The sequence below is a fragment of the Branchiostoma belcheri genome, unplaced genomic scaffold, assembly GCF_001625305.1.
Source record: "Branchiostoma belcheri isolate BF01 breed outbred unplaced genomic scaffold, Haploidv18h27 scaffold113, whole genome shotgun sequence".
NCBI lineage: Eukaryota > Metazoa > Chordata > Leptocardii > Amphioxiformes > Branchiostomatidae > Branchiostoma > Branchiostoma belcheri.
Window position 1 is genome coordinate 902,404 of NW_017802525.1, and position 18,648 is coordinate 921,051.

Here is an 18,648-nt window from a genome sequence, read left to right on the forward strand (position 1 = left end):
GGCGGCAGAGGCGGCGGGCAGGACCATGGCAGCGCCCGGTGAGTCCGTTAGTACAGTATAATCAGTTCAGTTCATCCAAGGAGCTTATAGTTATTAGTTCATCATCGATGAGGTGACACATGTTTCTCCAAACGTTCCTGTGAATAATGACACAACGAAGTTTGCTATGCTGAAGTCCAACATCCTCCAAGTTAATATCAAACCCAGCTCAATTCATCTCTGTGAGGTGACCATTTTCTCCACAAGTCCCTGTCAAGCAGGGCAGCACGAAACTCGCTATCCTAAAGTCCAACATCCTCCAAGTTAGCATAAAACCCATTCATACATCAGAAAATACTAGGGGTATGGACATCTACTAACAAACATGAGGAAACAACATTGAACTACAAAAGAGTACTAATATTCCTTTTGTTTTTGTCATGTATTTGCCTCGGAAAGTTTTAATCATGGACCAGTTTTGACGCATAACTGACTCCCGGTTTTTCTACTTTTCCTTCAGAAACAGAGATGAAAAACACGGAGGAGGGAGCACCTACAGAGAGTGATGACGTCACGAATAAGGCGGGAAAGGATACTGAGGAGAATGAAATCACCATGGCAACGGAGGAGGGGGAGAAAGAGAAGATAGAGGGGGACGGAACTGTAGAAAACGGAGGAACCGAAGGTGAGGACTCTAAAGAGGAAGGCAAAAAGGAAGAAGATAAAGTAGAACAACCGGGAGAAGATGAGAAGGCAGAAAATGAACCCGCAACAGACAAACGGGAAGACGCACCTGAGTCTACTGGGAACGAGCAGGGAACCGAGGAACGAGAGCACCCACCAGACGATGCTGCTACAGACGAACAGAAGGTTACAGAAGAACAAGAAGCGACGCAAAACGGTGATCAACAAGACAAGACAGAAAGCAACGAAACTACAGACGGTTCTGAAGAAAAGACTGAGAGAAAATCTAGCAAACTAGAGGATATAAAGGAGGTAGAGGATTCTGAGAAAGGCGAGGAACAAGACGGAGGCTCGGCCGAGGTGACGAAGGAAGGCGGGAAGACCGAGAGGACCAGCCCCACACCGCCTCCACAAGCCGCACGCAGGAGGAGCGAGCCCACACTCTCACAGGTGTGTGTTTGTTTGTTTGTTTGTTTGTTTGTTTGTTTAAGATCTCCATTAGTGTGAATTTCACACTACTCTTCCTGGAGTCCGTAGTGAATAATCAGATAAGTATTTGGACCATCGCACACCGGGGCATGCCCCTACTCTTTTTCGAAAGGTGTGCTGGGTTATTTAACGTGCGCGGGGTGTGGCTCTCCCCAAACACGGGACCTCCATTTAACGTCCTATCCGATGGACGCCCCCTTTTGGTCTAATTTGTTATATTTTCATTTGCTTGTATCCAAGCCCAGTGGGGCAAAAATGTGTACAACTAGAAAGGTAACATTTGCAAGCAAATGCAATATGTTTACCTCAGGATGGTCTTGCCTACGATTTAGCGTTATACCTTTATTGGGAAAGGATGGGTAGAAGGATATTTTGCTTATATTACTGACTTTTATGTACTGTTATTATAGAGTAACATTAACGTTATAACTGGGGAATTTCAATGTTTTTGCCGTTGTAAGGCCAAGTTTAAAATCTGCCGGTCACTTTAATCAATGACATTCTCTGCAGACTGCAAGTAAACTTCAAGTCTTTTTGACAGCTTTAATTACAAAGGACATTGTTGAGCTCGTCTCATCCTTATTACATTTTTGTAAATAGGAAACAGGACGTAGGCTGAAATAATGATAATAAGTTTATTATTATTAGTAATATTACAAATACATGGCAGAAGGCTCATAGTAAGTGCGTATATCATATACATATAATGAAATGATATACAATGATATGAAGAACTAATTCCTACAGTACACTTTAGTCTTTATACTACAGTACATAAGATATATATCAAGACAGTTTTGTTGGGTTTTACTTGTTCTTTTGATTGCCGAGCCAGTGAATTATACCCGCTTCTATAATAAGTGTTCTTTGAACTTTTATATGAAAATCATTGCAATGATAATGAAAATCTACAGTTGTGTAAAATATTGGAACTACACACTCTATAAAACCATACATACATACTTAAAAAGCTATACATGACTTACATATATTATGCAACTTAACATACATATTTACTGCCTAAATTGGAGATATAATGTGTTTCTAGAAATGGTTGTGATGTGTTGTATCCTTCTGTGGATGGCTGGGTTCAGCTCTGTTGGGTTCCTCTCCAGTTTCTCATTGACCAAGTTCTGCTTCCTTTCCTAGCAGAGGTCCAATCTTAAGAGGATACAAAAAGGAGAGTAAACATTTCAAAAGTGAGCAGATACTGATAATATATGTCTAAGTCATTGAACCACAAAAGGAAAGCATAATACATATGTATATAACGTATAACTATATCAGGCGGGGTCCAAGAGGGTATATAATATATGTCAAAGGGGGTATGATATATATTCAAATTTTACAGCAGACCAATTTGTTAATACAGAGAACACTGTTGTCTGTATGCAATTGAAGAATAACAACGCAAGCATAAGACTCAAGTTACAAATTTAGTGAAACCAGACGTTCACATATTTCTTCATATACATTGAAGCCCCAACACTATTTATTCTTCTGTCAAATTCCTATAGGCAATTATCCTTATTATGAGAGATAACTTCACAGGATATGCATCATCGGGATGTGGAATTTTTCGGGATAGGCGTCCCAATAAATCCCGCGAGATATCCGCGTCTCCTGCGGAGCGAAAAAAACTTGATGCGAGATCTCCAAGTCTACTGCGGGTCCTATCACGGATGACGGCGTCGAAATGTCCTGCTTCCGGCCAATGGAGCACCCTGACGTCAGTCAACTTTGCCATAATTGTGTATAACGCGTTCCTCAAGCGGTCATAGTTGAACTGCTAAATTTTTACAAAGCTTTTGTGCAGCGAAAAACTCACAAAAACTGTAAGAAAATGAATGAATTTGTATTAACCCCTTCGTCTCCAGTGAATTTTTCGGCAAGTTTATAAACAATCAATCTGTCAAGTTTATAAAGTTAAACCATCAAATAAAATGGGGCGTACCGGCTGGAGTTGTTGTGTTTCATTGTGACATCTCGTGACCGTCAAGTAGTCTCTGTATTACGAAAATATAGGAAAGTTTGCCCATCAAAATCCCGGGGCGTGCGTCTCACCCCTCCCCAAACACGTACACATAAATAAACCCTTGCGTCAACAACCGATCCGGCTACGTCCATTCACGTACGTATTACCCTGAAAGCAAGTACTTCCACGCGGCTGGCAAAAATTCTTCCGGTGGAAAAAGCATTCTAGTTCTCGATATCACTTGTGAAAAACGTTTTGGAATGAAAAAAATGGGATGAGAAAAATAGAATGCCGCGTGCAGGACTGAGGCGGAAAATCGCTACAATCGTGAGGCGGCCTCTAGTCTCTGGGGCGGAGCATCGAGCCTTCGAGTTTGAAATCTTACCGCCCAGCCAGTGGGCGGGTCCCCGTCTGTGCGCTATGATTGGGTGCCCGCGGTCTGCTAGCTATCCTGCGTGCCGTTTCTATGGCAACGTTGCCCAGTCACAGTAACACGAAATCAATTCTTGATCGTCGGAAACAAAGCCAAGGGCGTAAAGAACCTTTGATATATATTATGCTTCGCCCCCTCTTTTGTATAATGTTTAATCTCTCTTCCGCAACTCCGTGCGTCGACCTCCCATATCTAGGAGAAGAACTTCTCGAGTGGCTGTGTTAGATTTTATATCTGAGATAGCGCGGGTCGGGTGACATCAAAAGCAGTACTTAGCGGGCCGTCCACATCGCAAGGTCAGACAAAAATTCTCGTACCAAGACGGTTGTATTATTTTGTTATCGTTCTAAACATTATTAAGCCACTAAAATTTTCGATTAAATAAAAAAAACATTTGAATTAAAAACACTATTCGTTTGTGCTACTGTTATCATCATGCATAATTTGGAAACAAACATGCGCTGCACCGTCTGTCTGTAAAAATCTTAGTCAACATGGTTCCCGAAAAATCCCGCGGGATATCGCCATGAATCCCGATTTGATGCTTATCCCGTGTACTGTACTGTGTTATCCCGAAAAAAGATTGAAACTGTCGGACAAAACGACAAAATGTAATGTTATACTAGTATCCATGTTAATTGTTATATCATGAGTAATAAACGTAAACAAACGCCCCCCTCCCCCTGCCCCGCACCTACATAATTACAAAGTCGACAATAGTTACGGATGAACACAATTCTGTTTAATTTATTTTCAAAACAGCAACAAGCCTAAATCGCTAAACATACGAGATTCTATCAAGTCAGGAGCTAGTAAATTACTAGAGCATAATTTTTAGATTTGAGCCGGCTAGTTCATTGCTAGTGTTTTTTTTTTTAGCCGGCGATGACATGCAAAAAGTTAAACAAAGTCTCCCGCGTTCTGTGGAAATCTGCAGTCCTAATTGTGGATATTGAACCCAAAATCCCAATGCAATATTCTCTACTTGAGACTGGTATTCATATGACCGTATTTTACGAAGAAAAATGAAAACTTACCGCTACATTGGTCCACTGATGTCTTCTCGTGTCATACAAGGGCGGATGCCCATATTTGGAAAGCTCGGGTGTTCCGTGCTAGCGCTAGGGTCAATGACCCGCGGTTATCGAACACGCTGTTCCATTGTTCCATGGTTGTTCGAATGTTCCAAACGCGTTCTTTTTGTTCGATTTTTGGCTTAAAATGCAACTTTTTTCACCCATTTTTTGCCAATAAAATCATTTTCTGACATCTATGTTGGCCAAAATGACCAAGGTTCAATGTCTAACGTACCAACCTACCAGCATGCTGAATTTCATTTTCCTCCAAGCTCTAATTACGAAAATATCTACGATTTTTAGGTGTTTGGAGAAGAGGAGGAGGAGGAAATGAGCAAATATAATATGTTTTCCTTCGGTAAACATAATAATGGTCTTCATTCCTAAATGAACAGGCACCGTCTCCTCGGGCCAGCCCGGGGTCCTCGCAGGCCATGCTGCGCAGAGGGAGTCTGATGGATGTGGGCCGGCTCAGGCAGGCGGAAAAAACGCAGAGGGACGCCATGAAGGACCCCAACAACTGGCCTATGGAAGCGTGAGTTTGCTGCTGGTCTCTTAAATATATTTTGTAGTAATTGTGTTTTTGAACATCATACAATACACACCATCTACCATACATGCCTCTATTACACAGTACAGGGACAGTTACTTCTTAAGTTGTTGGTCCTTGCTTAGACTTAAAATCTGAAAATGTACAGTAAAAGACACATTCCGAAAACGAAATTAAAAAGTTGAGAAAAGTCTATTGTCTTACTAGTTATATTACAAGTCATTTTGTATATGATATCTTCAACGTAAGGTACCCAAAGACCTCTCCTTTATTCAAAACTTCAGGTACAGAATCTAGAATTTGAACTTCAGAAGCTGTATAAAGAAAGATACGTTAAGAGAAAGAAATTGAAGAATCTTCGTGAAAACCTAGTATTTTGTATGTGTATCTAAGTTGCTTAAAGAACCGTCTTTACATTTGCCACAGACTCCAGGTAGAGAACCTAGACGGAGATTCCGAGGTCGGCTGCCTGATCCGCGGGACGTCTGACGTTCTGGACTCCGCCCCTGACGGCATCACCGCCGCCTACCTACACCGCCTGTCACACCTGACGCTGGGAGCCGGGGAGGAGCTGGTCAGCGAGGTGAGTTTGAATTTTATTTAGATCCACAATTAGCCTCATAAGAGGCTATTCTTCCTGTGGTCTACACATTACATTCATGTTACATATTACAATTGAAGAGAAACGTACAAAGACATACAAAGTTAACAGTACGGAGAAAAAATACACCATAATTCCTTAAATACACTAATTACAGTCCAATACTTTGCTAGTTGTCGCCTGTGTTGTTCCACAATCGAGACATTCTGTACAGGAAGCGTCTTTTCTGAGAGTTGGATGTTGGTTTTGGTAGTCTGATTTTATTTGTACTGGTTGAGCGGGTTTGGTAGTTGTGAATCTGATTGGAATGTGATTTTGTCGTACAAAACCTTTGGTTGTTTGGTGAGCATTATTCGTTTAAAAGTGACAAGGCTTCTCTGTTGAATTCTGTCCTTCAGGTGGTGGACCTGCAGCCGCGGGGACACACGCTGCCCGGCCCGCTGGTCGTGGCCGTGCCGTACCCGGTCTCCGCCAGGATCGGCAGTCGGGAAGTCATCGTCAAGACGTCGCAAGACGGAGAGAAGTGGCGGGCAATCCCGGCATTCAACCCGGAGGCTAACTACAGGGAGAGGAAGGTAACGAGGGGTTTTCTTCAGTAATTACCGATACACAACCCTAACCGTAACTCTATTATTTTTTCTTCGGAAATCAAAGCCAAATCTAATGTCACTTGTAAAGACACTACTCCATTTATTTCATAACCACCCAACCGTTGCTTTTTTCAACGTTTAGAGTTGTTACCTGTTATACATAACAAGACTTTTCCTTACAAGTCGTGAGAAAGGAAGGTAATAAGGTATCAACCTCAAGTCTACCATCACTTGTAAAGCTTTTGTGTAATGCCCAAACGATTCTTCTTTCTACGGTAGAATTTATTGAAGAAGACAACCCTCCTAAACCTTCTATGAAAGAGACCTGCCGTACGTAACAGATGTTTTTAGGAGACTCCTTACCATTGGTTTAGCTAAATGTCTATGGTAGCTGTATCGTGTAAATGATTGTGTGAAGTGGTTGTTTTTGCGTTGATTCATCAAAATCTCTCAATGGTAATGGCAACATCGGTCGTTTTAAGAACAAAGTTTCTAATTTACGTCTTTTCTTCATCCTACCCTTTCTCCACAGGGCGTTTTCTTCGCGGAGGTGCAGGTGAAGCAGCTTGGGCATGTATGCAGTACTGTCGCGGCCCGCTAGGGAGAAGATCCACGTCCCCACCAAGGGCGGGCTGTTCAAGGCGCCTCAAGACCAGCGCGTGTCCTTCAAGTACGACAAGGAGGGGGTCAAGACGCCGCTGGTGCTGACCTTGGAGGTAAGGGAAGGAGAAACAGACAGATGGAATGAATAGCAATAAAGAAATAGGGAGAAACTAGCGTTTAAACTGTGTGCTGGTCCCTGTCCTTGGTGCTGAATGTTGTACTTAAAAATTGGGGATGAAAGAATTATGAATACAAATAATAAACCAAAGAAAGCACACGAGAATGTAAAAGATACTACAAGAATAAAACGAATAAAAATCAAAGTGAAGAACAGAAGAAAATGTGGATCCAGGAGGATAGAAGAAAGAAATCAACGTTTAAAGATTGTGCTGGTCCCTGTCCTTGGTGCTGAAAGTTGTGCATTGTGAGTTTCGGGATGGAAAAACGACGACTATAAGAAACGTGGGTGTACAAAAACAACTTAAAAAGAACTAAAAAAACACTTAAAAAGACTAAAACGAATAAAACTCAAGAAAATGTGGTCTACGTCTAGGATAGCACAACTGAGACTTTAAAACACTCAGAAATGTTGCTCCCTTGTCAAGTGAAGAGAAGCCAAAACGAAGGACACAAAGATGGCGGATGCCCATATTTGGAAATCCTCATGACGTCACGTTTCTCCTGTTTCAGATCCAGCCCCGTCTCCCATGTCGGTGGTGGCTGACGTCAAGTCCCGCGAGAACCATGCGAGGGTCTCATCTCCTGCAGCCCCATAGTGCGCATGTCTCACAGCGTCAACATCCACAAACGTTACTCTCCGCCAATCACCGTCACCGTTCCCGTCCCGCCGAACCCCAGCCGCGCAGCCGCAGAGGAGACCAATACAAGGTAACTTTTGCACTTAAACTAACTTTATCTAAACCCTATTTTTTCTCTTAACAATTTATTAATCTATTCTTAGTCAAAATGTCATCAAAACATAACGTTAACTTTTATGTCGACTGATCTAGATACAACTAGGATTAAGAAAGCTAACATTTGCAAAGCAAATGCATTACAATGTATGTTTACCTTCGCTTATGGTCTGCTCTGTTAATTCTCACTCAAACACATTCATATATTGGTGACAGGAGTCTAAATCCCTCCTGCTATAAAATGGCAACATGATGTAACCCAACACCAGTTACCATGGTGACAGACGCCTGGTTCAGTTCATTACTCTTATTTGTTTGGAGAAGAAGAGGAAGAAGAAACAGAGCAAAAATAAGGTGTTTTCCTTCGGTAAACATAGTAATTATCGAAGTTTAAGAAGAAAAAACTTCGAAGAAATATCGAAGTTTAAGAAAAAAAACTTTTTCTTCCCGCAGTAGGAGGCCGAAGACAGCATTCGAAAGCGGCCGTTCTCATGACGCAGCGTCTCGACCAATGAGCGCCTTCTCTCTGGGCACGCGCAGTAGCAGCGCGCAGGACGATGACGACACGCTGCGGCTGGTCACGTGGGAGGAAGGCGGTTGGCTGGTGCATGATGACGTAGAGCTGACGGAGAGGAAGGGCGACCTTGTGGCGTTCGAACTCAAGGTCGTGCTGCAGAGGTAGGTCTAGCAGACAGGGGGCGCTTTTCTAACGTATAACGGATGGGCTCCAGGTCAGAATTTCAGAAAGAATGCCTTAAACTTAAGAACAACTCCAACAACAAAAAATAGCAGATACAGATAGTTTGCAAAGTTTACAATTAGCAACTACAGGAAAGCAAATTTTATGATAGTAATGACTGTCAGATTGATATTGCCAGTGATTTATCAATTGATATCTATATAACAGATTTTGTCAATTAAAAATATGAAATTTTTGATTTTATTGTCTTTCAGGTTCATCATCCTGCGACTAAAGACCGGTTCACACCAGTCGCCAGACAAAGTAGTCCGTGCTCTGGAGAAATCCCTCCGCACTAAGCGGGCTGCGTGCATCGCCCGCCACCGGACAGACGACCCAGGCAGTCTCGTCTTCAAGTAAGCACAGAAACGGGCCTTTTCTGTGATCTGTGTAAAATGTATCCAAATGGCTTTCACTGTTATGTTTGAGGTTTTTCGAGGGTAACATCTGCTACACCAACTACTTTTAGAGTTGTCGTTTGGTGTAACGTTAGACAGAATCAAGTGTAAAGTTTCCCGTTCAACCTTGGTTCAACTCACACATTAGCCTTGCCGCTGAAAAATCGTTGCTATGTTCCCGAGGCAGCGATTTAATTTGTTGCCTCGTGTGCCCCAGTGTAAGTATCGCTAGCTGTTCCAAAATTTTAGATTAACAAAGAAAGAAAGGCGCTCCACAAAGAGGCTAATGCTAGTAAACCTTACCGTTACGACTGTTCTAACATGAGCATTCGAATGTTCTAACATTAACATTCGAATGTTCTAAATGAACGTTCGACTGTTCTAACATCATCAGTGTTCGGATGTTGTAAGAAGAACGTTCTAACATGAACGTTCGACCGTTCTAACCAACTAGTACTGTTCTAACATGACAGTTCGACCGTTCTCCCGCCAGGTGCGTCCCCGCGTCTGACTCCGCCCAGACCCTGCGGGCCCTGGAGGATTCTGGGTACGTGGGGCCGCCCGACCCCAGCTCTGACGTCATGCTTACCGAGGGGCAGCTCGTCTACATGCGACTGCTAGGTACGAGTTTTATGTAATAGATGCTAATTAGCCCTTGTCCTGCTGTGCGCAACATATGTCGTTCTGCACATACAGTACCATCTATATAGCACCCTGTATAGGTACGATTTGGGGGTATTTCTCGTGCAACGCTTCACACCGCAGTGAAACGCAACGAATGCGGAAGTAACTATGCCACTACAGGGCAAAAAAAAATTGGGGGTCTATGATCTAATTAAGACATGAAATTATTGAAAAATATTGTGCCAGGAATGCCAGCAGGACAAGGGCTAAGAGAACAAAACGAGAGTGAAGAGCAGAAGAAAATGTGGATATAGGAGAATAAAAGAAAAAATGTGCAGAGATTAACGTTTAAAGTGTGTGCTGGTCCCTGTCCTTGGTGCTGAAAGTTCTGCATTGTGAGTTTCGGGATGAGAAAACGATGACTATAAAAACAAAAAACACTTTGACCTCTACAACTTTCAGTACGAATGGACAATTATAGGATGGAAAATTGTATAGTTGGCAACTCAACTTGACAATGAATGAGTTTATTTGTACTTAACAACGAATGTCGTGCTATAAAGATTTCAGCGTATGAACAACATAATCACCTCCGTCACATCTTCTAATCTCGGCTTTAGTGTTGTTGTTTTTTTCAATCCATGCGTTGTGGGCAAAATTTTAAGAGAAATAAAGTTAGAAGAGAATGATTGCGATCTCTTGTTTGTTCTTCCTGACATTTTGCAATGACGTTTTTGCCTGCACCAGTGCTGGTAGAAACTTAAAAATCTCTCTGTGATGTCCGTAGGAAACATCACACGAGCGGAGGAGTCTTCAGAAGAGGAGCTCCGTCTGCCCTTCCACTGTCACGTGCACAAGTCGGTCAGGTTAAAGGTCAAAGAGCAGGACGAGTTCGCCAATCACAGCTACGATGAGTACCGGGGTCAGGTCGAGTTCTACGTCAGGGAGAACAACGAGCATGACGGGAAGGAAACGTCACTGTGCAAGCTGCCCGTCTCACTACCCAAAGTGAGTTAAGTTGGGAAAATGTTTAGTGTCTTTTAGACTCAAATCGAAAGCAAAAGAAAGCTCAAAAGATTTGTTAAACACATGTTTAGAGTTAGATGTTAAAGGGTTAGGTGTAACAAGTCGATCGGTGTAATGTAGCCAGCTGCCGCCGCGCCGCGTGACTGCGAAGCTGGTTTGTTACGCTGAATGGCGGTTATACCGGCTATACAGATACAGATACACAATATCAACGCATTACTATACATACGTTTATTGCAATATTTGCATCAGCCCAAGCAAGGTTTTTTTTTCAATTTATGGCAACATTTTGTTTTTATGTCCCAACAGAAAGAGAGACCCCGGCCTAGACCGCCCAGCTCATACCGGAAACTTATCGAAGTTCCAGGTAAGTAACATCCGTTCAATGAAGAACATTCAAATATTCAACAAAGTGTCTACGGGTAAACCGCACAAAATAGATGTTGTATGCTGAAAGATGGCCCATAGCGATCTCAACATTTTTCAACTTCTAGGAAAGAACTTTGATAAATCTTTGGCAATATCTGAATGTGCTCTTCAGTGATTCTGCTAGTTTAAACGTTAGGATTTAGGGAAGTAGGAAGGCTTTGTCTATTTAGGTTGTTTGGTGTAGAACTGCTCTGAGATGAAAGACTTCATCCCCAAAGACATAGAATCTATAATTTCAAACGTAATGTAAATGTATCATGTACTATGATAACCCTACTGTTACCCCTCCCAGGTCCGCTGGGTACGGACGGACTGAACCATCTGGCCCGTGAGATGGGGGAGGACTGGGATGTGGTGGCGGGGTACCTCAAGGTCAAACACAGCCGGGTACAGGCCATCAAGAGGAACTACCCCGGAGACATCAAACAACAGGTACGTAAGAACCGTACAGGTGTGCACATGTGTGTATAAAGGCCTTACAGTCCGAACTTATGCAGCTTGTTGTATGTGTTACGCCAAACAAAACAAAGGGAAACAAAACCGAAGGTAAGACAAGCTTCAAACTTCAAGTCGCATTGGTTTTAGTTTCGTTTTTAAAAGGAAATGTCAACCCTTTCGATGGTGAAATGTCGACCCTTTCCATTCGGCAGTGATCGGCATATACTGTTTGCAACCCGGAAGTTGGAATATTTGAATGTCAATAATCGCTGTTCAAAGCATGTCATAGAACCACCAAAATACAAAAAAATGTTGGCCTTGTGATATACCAAAGCCTCTCAATTGAGTGGTGATCACTGCCTGCCTTTGCATACTATAGACGCCTTTATAACTGATGCGTTTATAAGGGTCGTAAAGTTACGCGATCATCGTAATGGGGGAGACGAACTTCGGGGATGTTTGCAGTCAGTTTAGGGCCCTTTAGAAACCTACTAGTATCTCACCGAACGAGCAACCAAACATTAAGATTTTGTACACAACAAGATATGTATGAGGAATTAAGCAGATATGATAATTGACTAACAACATGAAGATGTAAAATTTACCTTTCGATTGTGATCTCGACTCTCGATGACTTCTTCGTCTGCCATGTTTGCCTGACCCTAACACCAACCAGAAGTTAGCAGCCTATTCTAGCAGCCGATTGTAGGGTAGAAGAAAGAAAAGCTAGCATCTGATTCGTGTATAGAGTATAATTCGTTTCTCTTTAAATTTGTTTTATTCAGTACAATTTAAACAGATTTTGCGAGTGGATACAGACTATATATGTCATCAGTTTTCTGACGATTATTGGATGTCTTTTATCAAAGGCATCCAATGCCATGTCTGAGCAGCAAAACAAGAAATATTTTGAATAAGGTAACTTTTATGATATTAACACACACTGCTTCACATTAGCACCTTTCACTCAGTATTTCATACTTTGGGTATTTAAACTGCAGAAACAAGCCCCAATATGAGTCATTTATTTTCTGGGTGGTACCCTAAAAATCAGTCAAGGGCCCTTCCAGTAACCATTTTCCGTCAATTCAATTTTGGCAAATTTTGCTCCATAAGGGTCAATATACTTTGGGATAGTGTGCTTTCAACTCAGTATAAGTGACTAGAATATTGACTTTGAAAAAAATCGGGTTTTCAAGCCATGAAAACTGCATTGGATGCCATTAAAGCTTAAACCTCTCTCCTTTGCCCTCCAGGCGTTTGACATGCTGTACACGTGGCGGAACAGCATGCCTCGCCATGCTGACAAGGTCGGCGTGCTGTACAAGGCGCTGCGCAAGTCCGACCGCGGGGACCTGGCAGAGAAACTCCGGGCACAGACAGCCGCTTAACGTTCAACATGCTGCAGTTTTAAAATACAGTCGCTAGAGGGGGTGCGTAAGCGGTCGTGTGTTTCGGTAATGTAGAAGAATTACGCAAATGTGCAAGCTTTGTTTCTGGAACTTTGAAGACTTGTCACAGTATGCAATAAAAGTATACAAAGTGCATGTAATAGCTAATAATGCGTTACATTCAAATTGACATGTAATTGAATAGGTAAGGTGAAGTTTATCGCAAATAGGCAAAAAAAATGTATAGTTTTAAAGCCCACAATCCAGTGCACTGGTTTTTGATGGCATCAAAATTTGAATCTTGATGATGTTAGTTATGTCCCATATTGGGTAAAGTGTGACGACTATATACCACACTGAACATTGTTTACAGTGTTGCTATAATGTAACTGTGTGTGGCTTTGCTGTGCTGTTTTACTTTTGTAATTTATTGTGTGACCTTATTTTGTATGTTGCCGGAATAAAAGTACACACAAAAGTGTCAGAATTGAACCTTTAATCTTGTTTCAGGCTGGTTCTTTTCATTCAGACGATACAGAACATAACGTAATGTAACATAAAGTAACATACGGTGCTGTAGTGAGGAGTAACATATTGTTTAGCATTGAGTTATTCTGGAAAAGCCAATTCTTTAGCCCTTCTCTACTGCAAAGTTGAGTGGAATAGAAATAAAATCCGAACAAAAAAATCAAACCAAAATACCACAATTTTACAGAGCTATTTTGTGTAACAAAAATCCATAGTCAATGTGTGAATAAAGAACAATCTCTGGTCTGCTTTGACAAAATACTGCGAAATGCACCACGATATTGCACAATCCGACGTTGAAACGTATAACGCCAGGCAATTCTTATATCATATATACATAAAAAATCATTATATCATCTATATATATCATTAAATACTATATTTTCCATCATTTTATATCCGGATAATGAATCTCTTCAATGGCTGACATGACTGTCTTGTTCATAGCGCCACCTTGCGACAAATATAAGTACTACGCCGCCTCGGATATCTCCTCCTTCCCGACATGCACCGACTTCAATTAAAATTAAACAGTACAGAAAATACTAGCTTTTCCATCATTTGATATCCAAATAATGAATCTCTTCAATGCATCGATGAAGGTTAGACATCCAGGTAATACGATACGCCAAAAAGTAGTTACTCAAGCAACTGCATATGATTTTGGAAATGGCCAGACGTTTCAGCTAGTATCCACTAGCTTTCGTCAGTCACTGACGACGTCTGACCATTTCCAAAATCATATCCAGTTGTTTGAGTAACTTCTTTTTGGCGAATCTCTTCAATGGCTGTCTTCTTCGTAGCGCCACCTTGCGACAAACATAAGTACTACGCCGCCTCAGAGATCTCTTCCTTCCCGACATGCACCGGTTCCACGGGCATTTCCGGCATCTGTACGACGATCTGTCTCCTAGGTGACGCTGAGCCGCACTCGCTGTCGTCTGCAGAACCCTTCTGCACGTCCAGCTGGGAGTTGTTACTTCCCCGCGAGGAAACCACCGGGGTCTGGTGGTTAGAGTTCGATCTCTGGCTACTTCTCTTACTTTCTTTCGAAGACACCTTCTTCTCGGGAGTTTCCACTTTCTTTTCAGTTTCAATTTTACTTGAGTCCGACGTCTTGGGATCTCTTGAGACAGTCTGAGAAAGTTCTGTCGTGTCTTGGGTAATAAAGACACTGTCTGTCACAGGATCTTGAGGAATTTCCTGCGCAAAGTCTTCAGTTTTTGTCTCGATTTTCTGCAATGGAACTTCCTGTTCCTGAGGCACTTCTGCCGGAAGTTGCGCCATTGATGATGTTAGGTGGTTCATAACATCAGCGTCATAGTCACACTGTAATGAAAAGAAATTAATTCAAAATACATTCATATATTATATGGTCAGACAGGAGAATAAATCCCTCCTGCTATAAAATTGCACCATGATGTAACACAACACTAGTTACCATGGTAACAGACACAACATTGGTTCAGGTCATTGAGGTCACTGTTTGGAGAAGAAGAAGAGGAAGAAGAAACTGAGCAAAAACAATATCTTTTCCTTCGGGAAACATAATTAAATACATTAGGACTCTTGAATTTAGGAGAAAAAGTTGTTCATAGCAACGTATTGTATTTGGTAATGTAAGTTGCAATGCCAACTGCAGCTGCATGGCGGCGCTATTTCCCCACCTGTCCGTCCAGCCATGGAGTTGTTGGAGGCGGCTTGAGCGCGCCGGACACTGTCTGTGCACGCGCCATCTGCTCCAGGACGTGCATCACGTGATCCGGAGGCGTCGCCTGGACGATGGGAAGCTGTGGCGGGAAGGAGGGAAGGAAAGAAGCGAGGATGAAGGAAACGTTGCTCTGTTACTTCTTCACAAATTCACAAAATCTCTAACCTACACATGTAGTTTTTAAGGATTGCATGTATAACCTATTCTATCCTGGGTTAGCCCTTAATCTCTATCATGGTAGTTGGGCAACATGTGATATGTTCATGCTGAACCAATAGATAAATAAATGAATAAATACAGATTCATTCATTCATTCATGATTCATTCATTCATTCATTCACTAATTCATTCATCCACCTATTCATTCATTCATTCTTTTATTCATTCATTCATTCATTCACTCACACACTCATTAATTCACTCTCATTCATTCATTTCACTCACTCATTCACTAAATTCATTCATTCATTCATCCACCTATTCATTAATTTATTCATTCATTCATGCATTTATTCTATTTTCCCCCTACCTGATAACTGGCGACGTCCGGCTCCAGGTTGATGTGTTCGCTGCTCTGTTGTGACGTCACACTCCTGCGCTGGTAGCGAGGCGGCCTGTTCAAAGGCTTCTGTTTGGTGAAGCTGTCTTCTCGCGAGAAACTGAGAGACAAGTCCTTAGGCGACCCGATGGCCCTCCGCCCAACGTTAGGGATGCTGTGGGTGGGGTGCAGGAGAGCCTGAAAAAAAAGTAAAAGTGACCTGAAACCATGTTTAAAGTTAAAGCTTTTGGTCCAACACAAAAAAATTCTCTCACCTAGAGCTTTCGACCAGTCACTCTGGTCTTCCTCAGTAGACTGACCCAATGAAGCTTGTCACATGGCTTCTTTGAAGTGTGACGTCAACACTGGGTTAAAGGTATCTGGTAGACAATGACCTCAAACCAGTTTAGCTCATTGAAGTCAGCTACACTTCCACTGGTCGTGACAGAGAAGACAGACGCTATGTACAGTATTTACAGGTTCATTGTACCAGGGAAATTCCCCTAGGTCTTTTCGACAAGCACATGCTGTGAACTGTGGACCACAGCTTAACGTACCGTCCAAATACCCCCGTCACATTGCGCGTAAATCGATCGGCCGACTAGTTGGCGAGCTCTAAACGACATTTACGGCCGTAGTACGCCCGATGTTCCGTCGAGCATTGCGCGAATTTTCGGGATCGCCGGCGATTTTTTGGAGTCGGCCGAAGCTCGCTGACACGCGAAACGTGTTTTTAACATCAGCGACTAGTCGCCGGCGATTTTTGAGGTCGCAGAGCTCGTTTCCAGCTCGCGCGTAGCTCGCCTGTAGCTCGCCCCTGTGCGGCCGAGAGTCGACCGATATTCGGGCGTACATCCCACGAGTCTCGGCCGTATTTCGTCTTTGAAAATCGGGCGACGGTCGCTGAATACGGTCGACCCTCGCGCGAGCTTCGCGAAATGTTCGGATGACCCTCTTTCGTACCTCGCCCGACTTGCCCAAAGTTTTTAAACTCGTGCGTGCTTCGAGCGAGCTTCGTGCCAGTGTCAGACGAAGGTTCTACGAGCCTCGGCCGAGCTCCTGCGAAGTTATTATTTATTCAGCACCTGTGACATTTATTTGAGATTGCATTGACAGTATACTGTGTAAAGTTTGCAGGAGCAACGTCCCATTGATTGTTAACGTTATATTTTCGAGAAAGGATAAAAATAGACAAAATCGTCCTTTTTGTCCTTTTGTTAAATCAACATTCGTTGATAAACAAAATCACTTTAAAAAGATGATGAGGTTTTAACTATATAATAAGGCCAAATGGGCCTAGATTTTTACCTTAGCTTATTGAACGCACATGAAATTCTTTACTCTTGTCCAGTTAGGAGGTGTGTGGCCTTATTTCAGATGGCTGTATAATAAATTGACGTTTACACTTGTTCATTCTGGAATGGGGTTGACTTCTTTGTTAGGGTGCCCACAAGAACGTCATGTGATAGATATTACTTACTAGTTGAAGTTTATATTGCATGGGTCTTTTTACCTCTGTCTACTTTGTTGACATTGAATGGCTTGTTTTACCGGAAGATTCATACTATTTTAGACAGAAGTGTACAGGCAAAGTTTTAGAACAATATATCTTATTAGCTTTGTACAGGTACGCGTGTATAAAAAGATTTTGAATCGTGCGAGCATCGATAGATCGTCGACCGTAACTCGGGCGACGTACGCCCGTGTGTCGAGCGAGCTTCGGCCGACTCCTGTCTGGTTAAAAAGGTGGTCGTTGTGTTAACCAGACGGTAGTGTAAATTTGTGGCTCTTGTGGTAGTATTTGAGTCGGATCTGTCACAGAATTCCTGTTTATATTTATATTTTATTCAGCCAGTCCGCTCCATTACTTTGCTAAAAAATATTACGAAACGTCAAACATAAAAACTATTCATTTTTAGGTGGATACACTGGCCTTGCTTTATCTGCCTGCCATGTCATAGGGACTTCATTATCATAGATGTATTGCCAAGCGATCGCCCGAGCCTCGCACAATGTGACCGCGACGATTTTCAAGCCAAAAATACGCGCGATCGTCGGTCGATCTCAAAATCGGCCGATCTTTCGGCGATTGACAAATACGGCCGAAGCTCGTCGACAATGTGACGGGGGTAAAAGGACTGCGACCCTAAACAGTAGCGTGCATGTCGGGTGAGCGACAACAGCCGGGATTCGAACTCCCAACCTCTTACTTAGTCCAGAGGCAGGATCGCTAACCACGGGACTACACACGCTCCACTGTAACAGTGGGGGGTTTATAGGTGCTACCAACTCACCCGGCCGATGGGTCTAAACCTTTTCAGCCGAATGGTTAGAGCGTCTCAGACTTCACCAGGTGCCTGGGAGGTTGTGAGTTTGAACCCCGGCCCGGGACTAGTGGGTTTTTATCTGTTTCTACTGGCTCCTCCTGTTTCTTACAACACACCTGCAGCTGTGAGGGACCGATCTTAGCGCCAGGTTCGCTCAAGTACCGCTTCTTCCAACTCTCCATCAGGATGTCCACGTCATCTTCTTCGCGCGGTGACTTGTTGTTTGTGGCGCCCCCCGTCTTGGCCGGGAGGGTGCTGCTCAACATGGGCTGGCCCTGCAGCGGCTCCAGTCTGGAGATGTGGGGAAAAAACTTATAAGTGTTTGGCACAGAAAGAAATACATGGACTACTAAAGTACATATCAGGAATACATTGTGGAGTTTATAGCTGCCAAATGTGGTATTTCTGTGAATAGTGAGTTAGATTTTATCATTTTTCATAAACTTTACTTCTATATCATAAACATGAGCAATTTCTCTACGTGCTCCAACCTATTTTTCTCATATCTTCCTTCTTCATCTCTTCCATGTCTGTATCGTCCTCTTATACTAGTATCCCGCATCCAAATACGGAGTGTTTCTAGCCATAAACATTTCGTTGAATAA

At 42.7% G+C, this 18,648-nt stretch overlaps 4 protein-coding genes across 4 annotated transcripts in view; 2 read left to right on the plus strand and 2 right to left on the minus strand.

Annotated features, from left to right (window-relative positions):
• The window catches only part of LOC109462184 (islet cell autoantigen 1-like protein), a 59,077-nt gene extending 46,907 nt beyond the window's left edge, over positions 1-12,170 (minus strand). The window contains exon 1 of the mRNA XM_019758697.1: positions 12,154-12,170. The gene's annotated coding sequence lies outside the window, so the exon portion shown is untranslated. The remainder of the gene's footprint in view (positions 1-12,153) is intronic.
• On the plus strand, positions 7-7,087 carry LOC109462186 (neurofilament heavy polypeptide-like). The gene is made up of 6 exons (XM_019758703.1): positions 7-38; positions 500-1,113; positions 5,032-5,171; positions 5,613-5,769; positions 6,186-6,362; positions 6,910-7,087. Exons 1-6 carry the CDS (start codon positions 26-28, stop codon positions 6,976-6,978), a joined length of 1,170 nt encoding a protein of 389 aa, XP_019614262.1. The 5' UTR covers positions 7-25; the 3' UTR covers positions 6,979-7,087.
• Positions 7,675-13,431, plus strand: LOC109462187 (death domain-containing protein 1-like). The gene is made up of 8 exons (XM_019758704.1): positions 7,675-7,868; positions 8,348-8,572; positions 8,849-8,989; positions 9,525-9,652; positions 10,443-10,663; positions 10,991-11,048; positions 11,403-11,542; positions 12,805-13,431. Exons 1-8 carry the CDS (start codon positions 7,762-7,764, stop codon positions 12,937-12,939), a joined length of 1,155 nt encoding a protein of 384 aa, XP_019614263.1. The 5' UTR covers positions 7,675-7,761; the 3' UTR covers positions 12,940-13,431.
• Positions 13,432-14,243: 812 nt separating this feature from the next.
• Positions 14,244-18,571, minus strand: LOC109462156. The gene is made up of 5 exons (XM_019758648.1): positions 18,525-18,571; positions 18,160-18,334; positions 15,708-15,914; positions 15,135-15,257; positions 14,244-14,796 (listed from the first exon to the last, which is right to left on the minus strand). The coding sequence occupies exons 1-5, from the start codon at positions 18,569-18,571 to the stop codon at positions 14,296-14,298; spliced, it is 1,053 nt and encodes a 350-aa protein (XP_019614207.1). The 3' UTR covers positions 14,244-14,295.
• Between the last annotated feature and the right edge of the window lie 77 nt (positions 18,572-18,648).

What these genes read in the sequence shown, in the direction of transcription:
- LOC109462186 (XM_019758703.1), top strand. An exon ending in GCGAGCCCACACTCTCACAG is followed by an intron (nt 1,114 to 5,031) that starts GTGTGTGTTTGT and finishes CTAAATGAACAG; the next exon opens with GCACCGTCTCCTCGGGCCAG. An exon ending in AACAACTGGCCTATGGAAGC is followed by an intron (nt 5,172 to 5,612) that starts GTGAGTTTGCTG and finishes CATTTGCCACAG; the next exon opens with ACTCCAGGTAGAGAACCTAG.
- LOC109462156 (XM_019758648.1), bottom strand. Translation starts at nt 18,571, where the DNA reads ATGGAAGAGATGAAGAAGGAAGATATGAGAAAAATAGGTTGGAGCAC. An exon ending in TCGGTCCCTCACAGCTGCAG is followed by an intron (nt 15,915 to 18,159) that starts GTGTGTTGTAAG and finishes CTTTTTTTTCAG; the next exon opens with GCTCTCCTGCACCCCACCCA. An exon ending in CGGACGTCGCCAGTTATCAG is followed by an intron (nt 15,258 to 15,707) that starts GTAGGGGGAAAA and finishes TTCCCGCCACAG; the next exon opens with CTTCCCATCGTCCAGGCGAC.
- LOC109462187 (XM_019758704.1), top strand. Translation starts at nt 7,762, where the DNA reads ATGTCTCACAGCGTCAACATCCACAAACGTTACTCTCCGCCAATCACC. An exon ending in CCAGGCAGTCTCGTCTTCAA is followed by an intron (nt 8,990 to 9,524) that starts GTAAGCACAGAA and finishes TTCTCCCGCCAG; the next exon opens with GTGCGTCCCCGCGTCTGACT. An exon ending in GAAACTTATCGAAGTTCCAG is followed by an intron (nt 11,049 to 11,402) that starts GTAAGTAACATC and finishes TACCCCTCCCAG; the next exon opens with GTCCGCTGGGTACGGACGGA.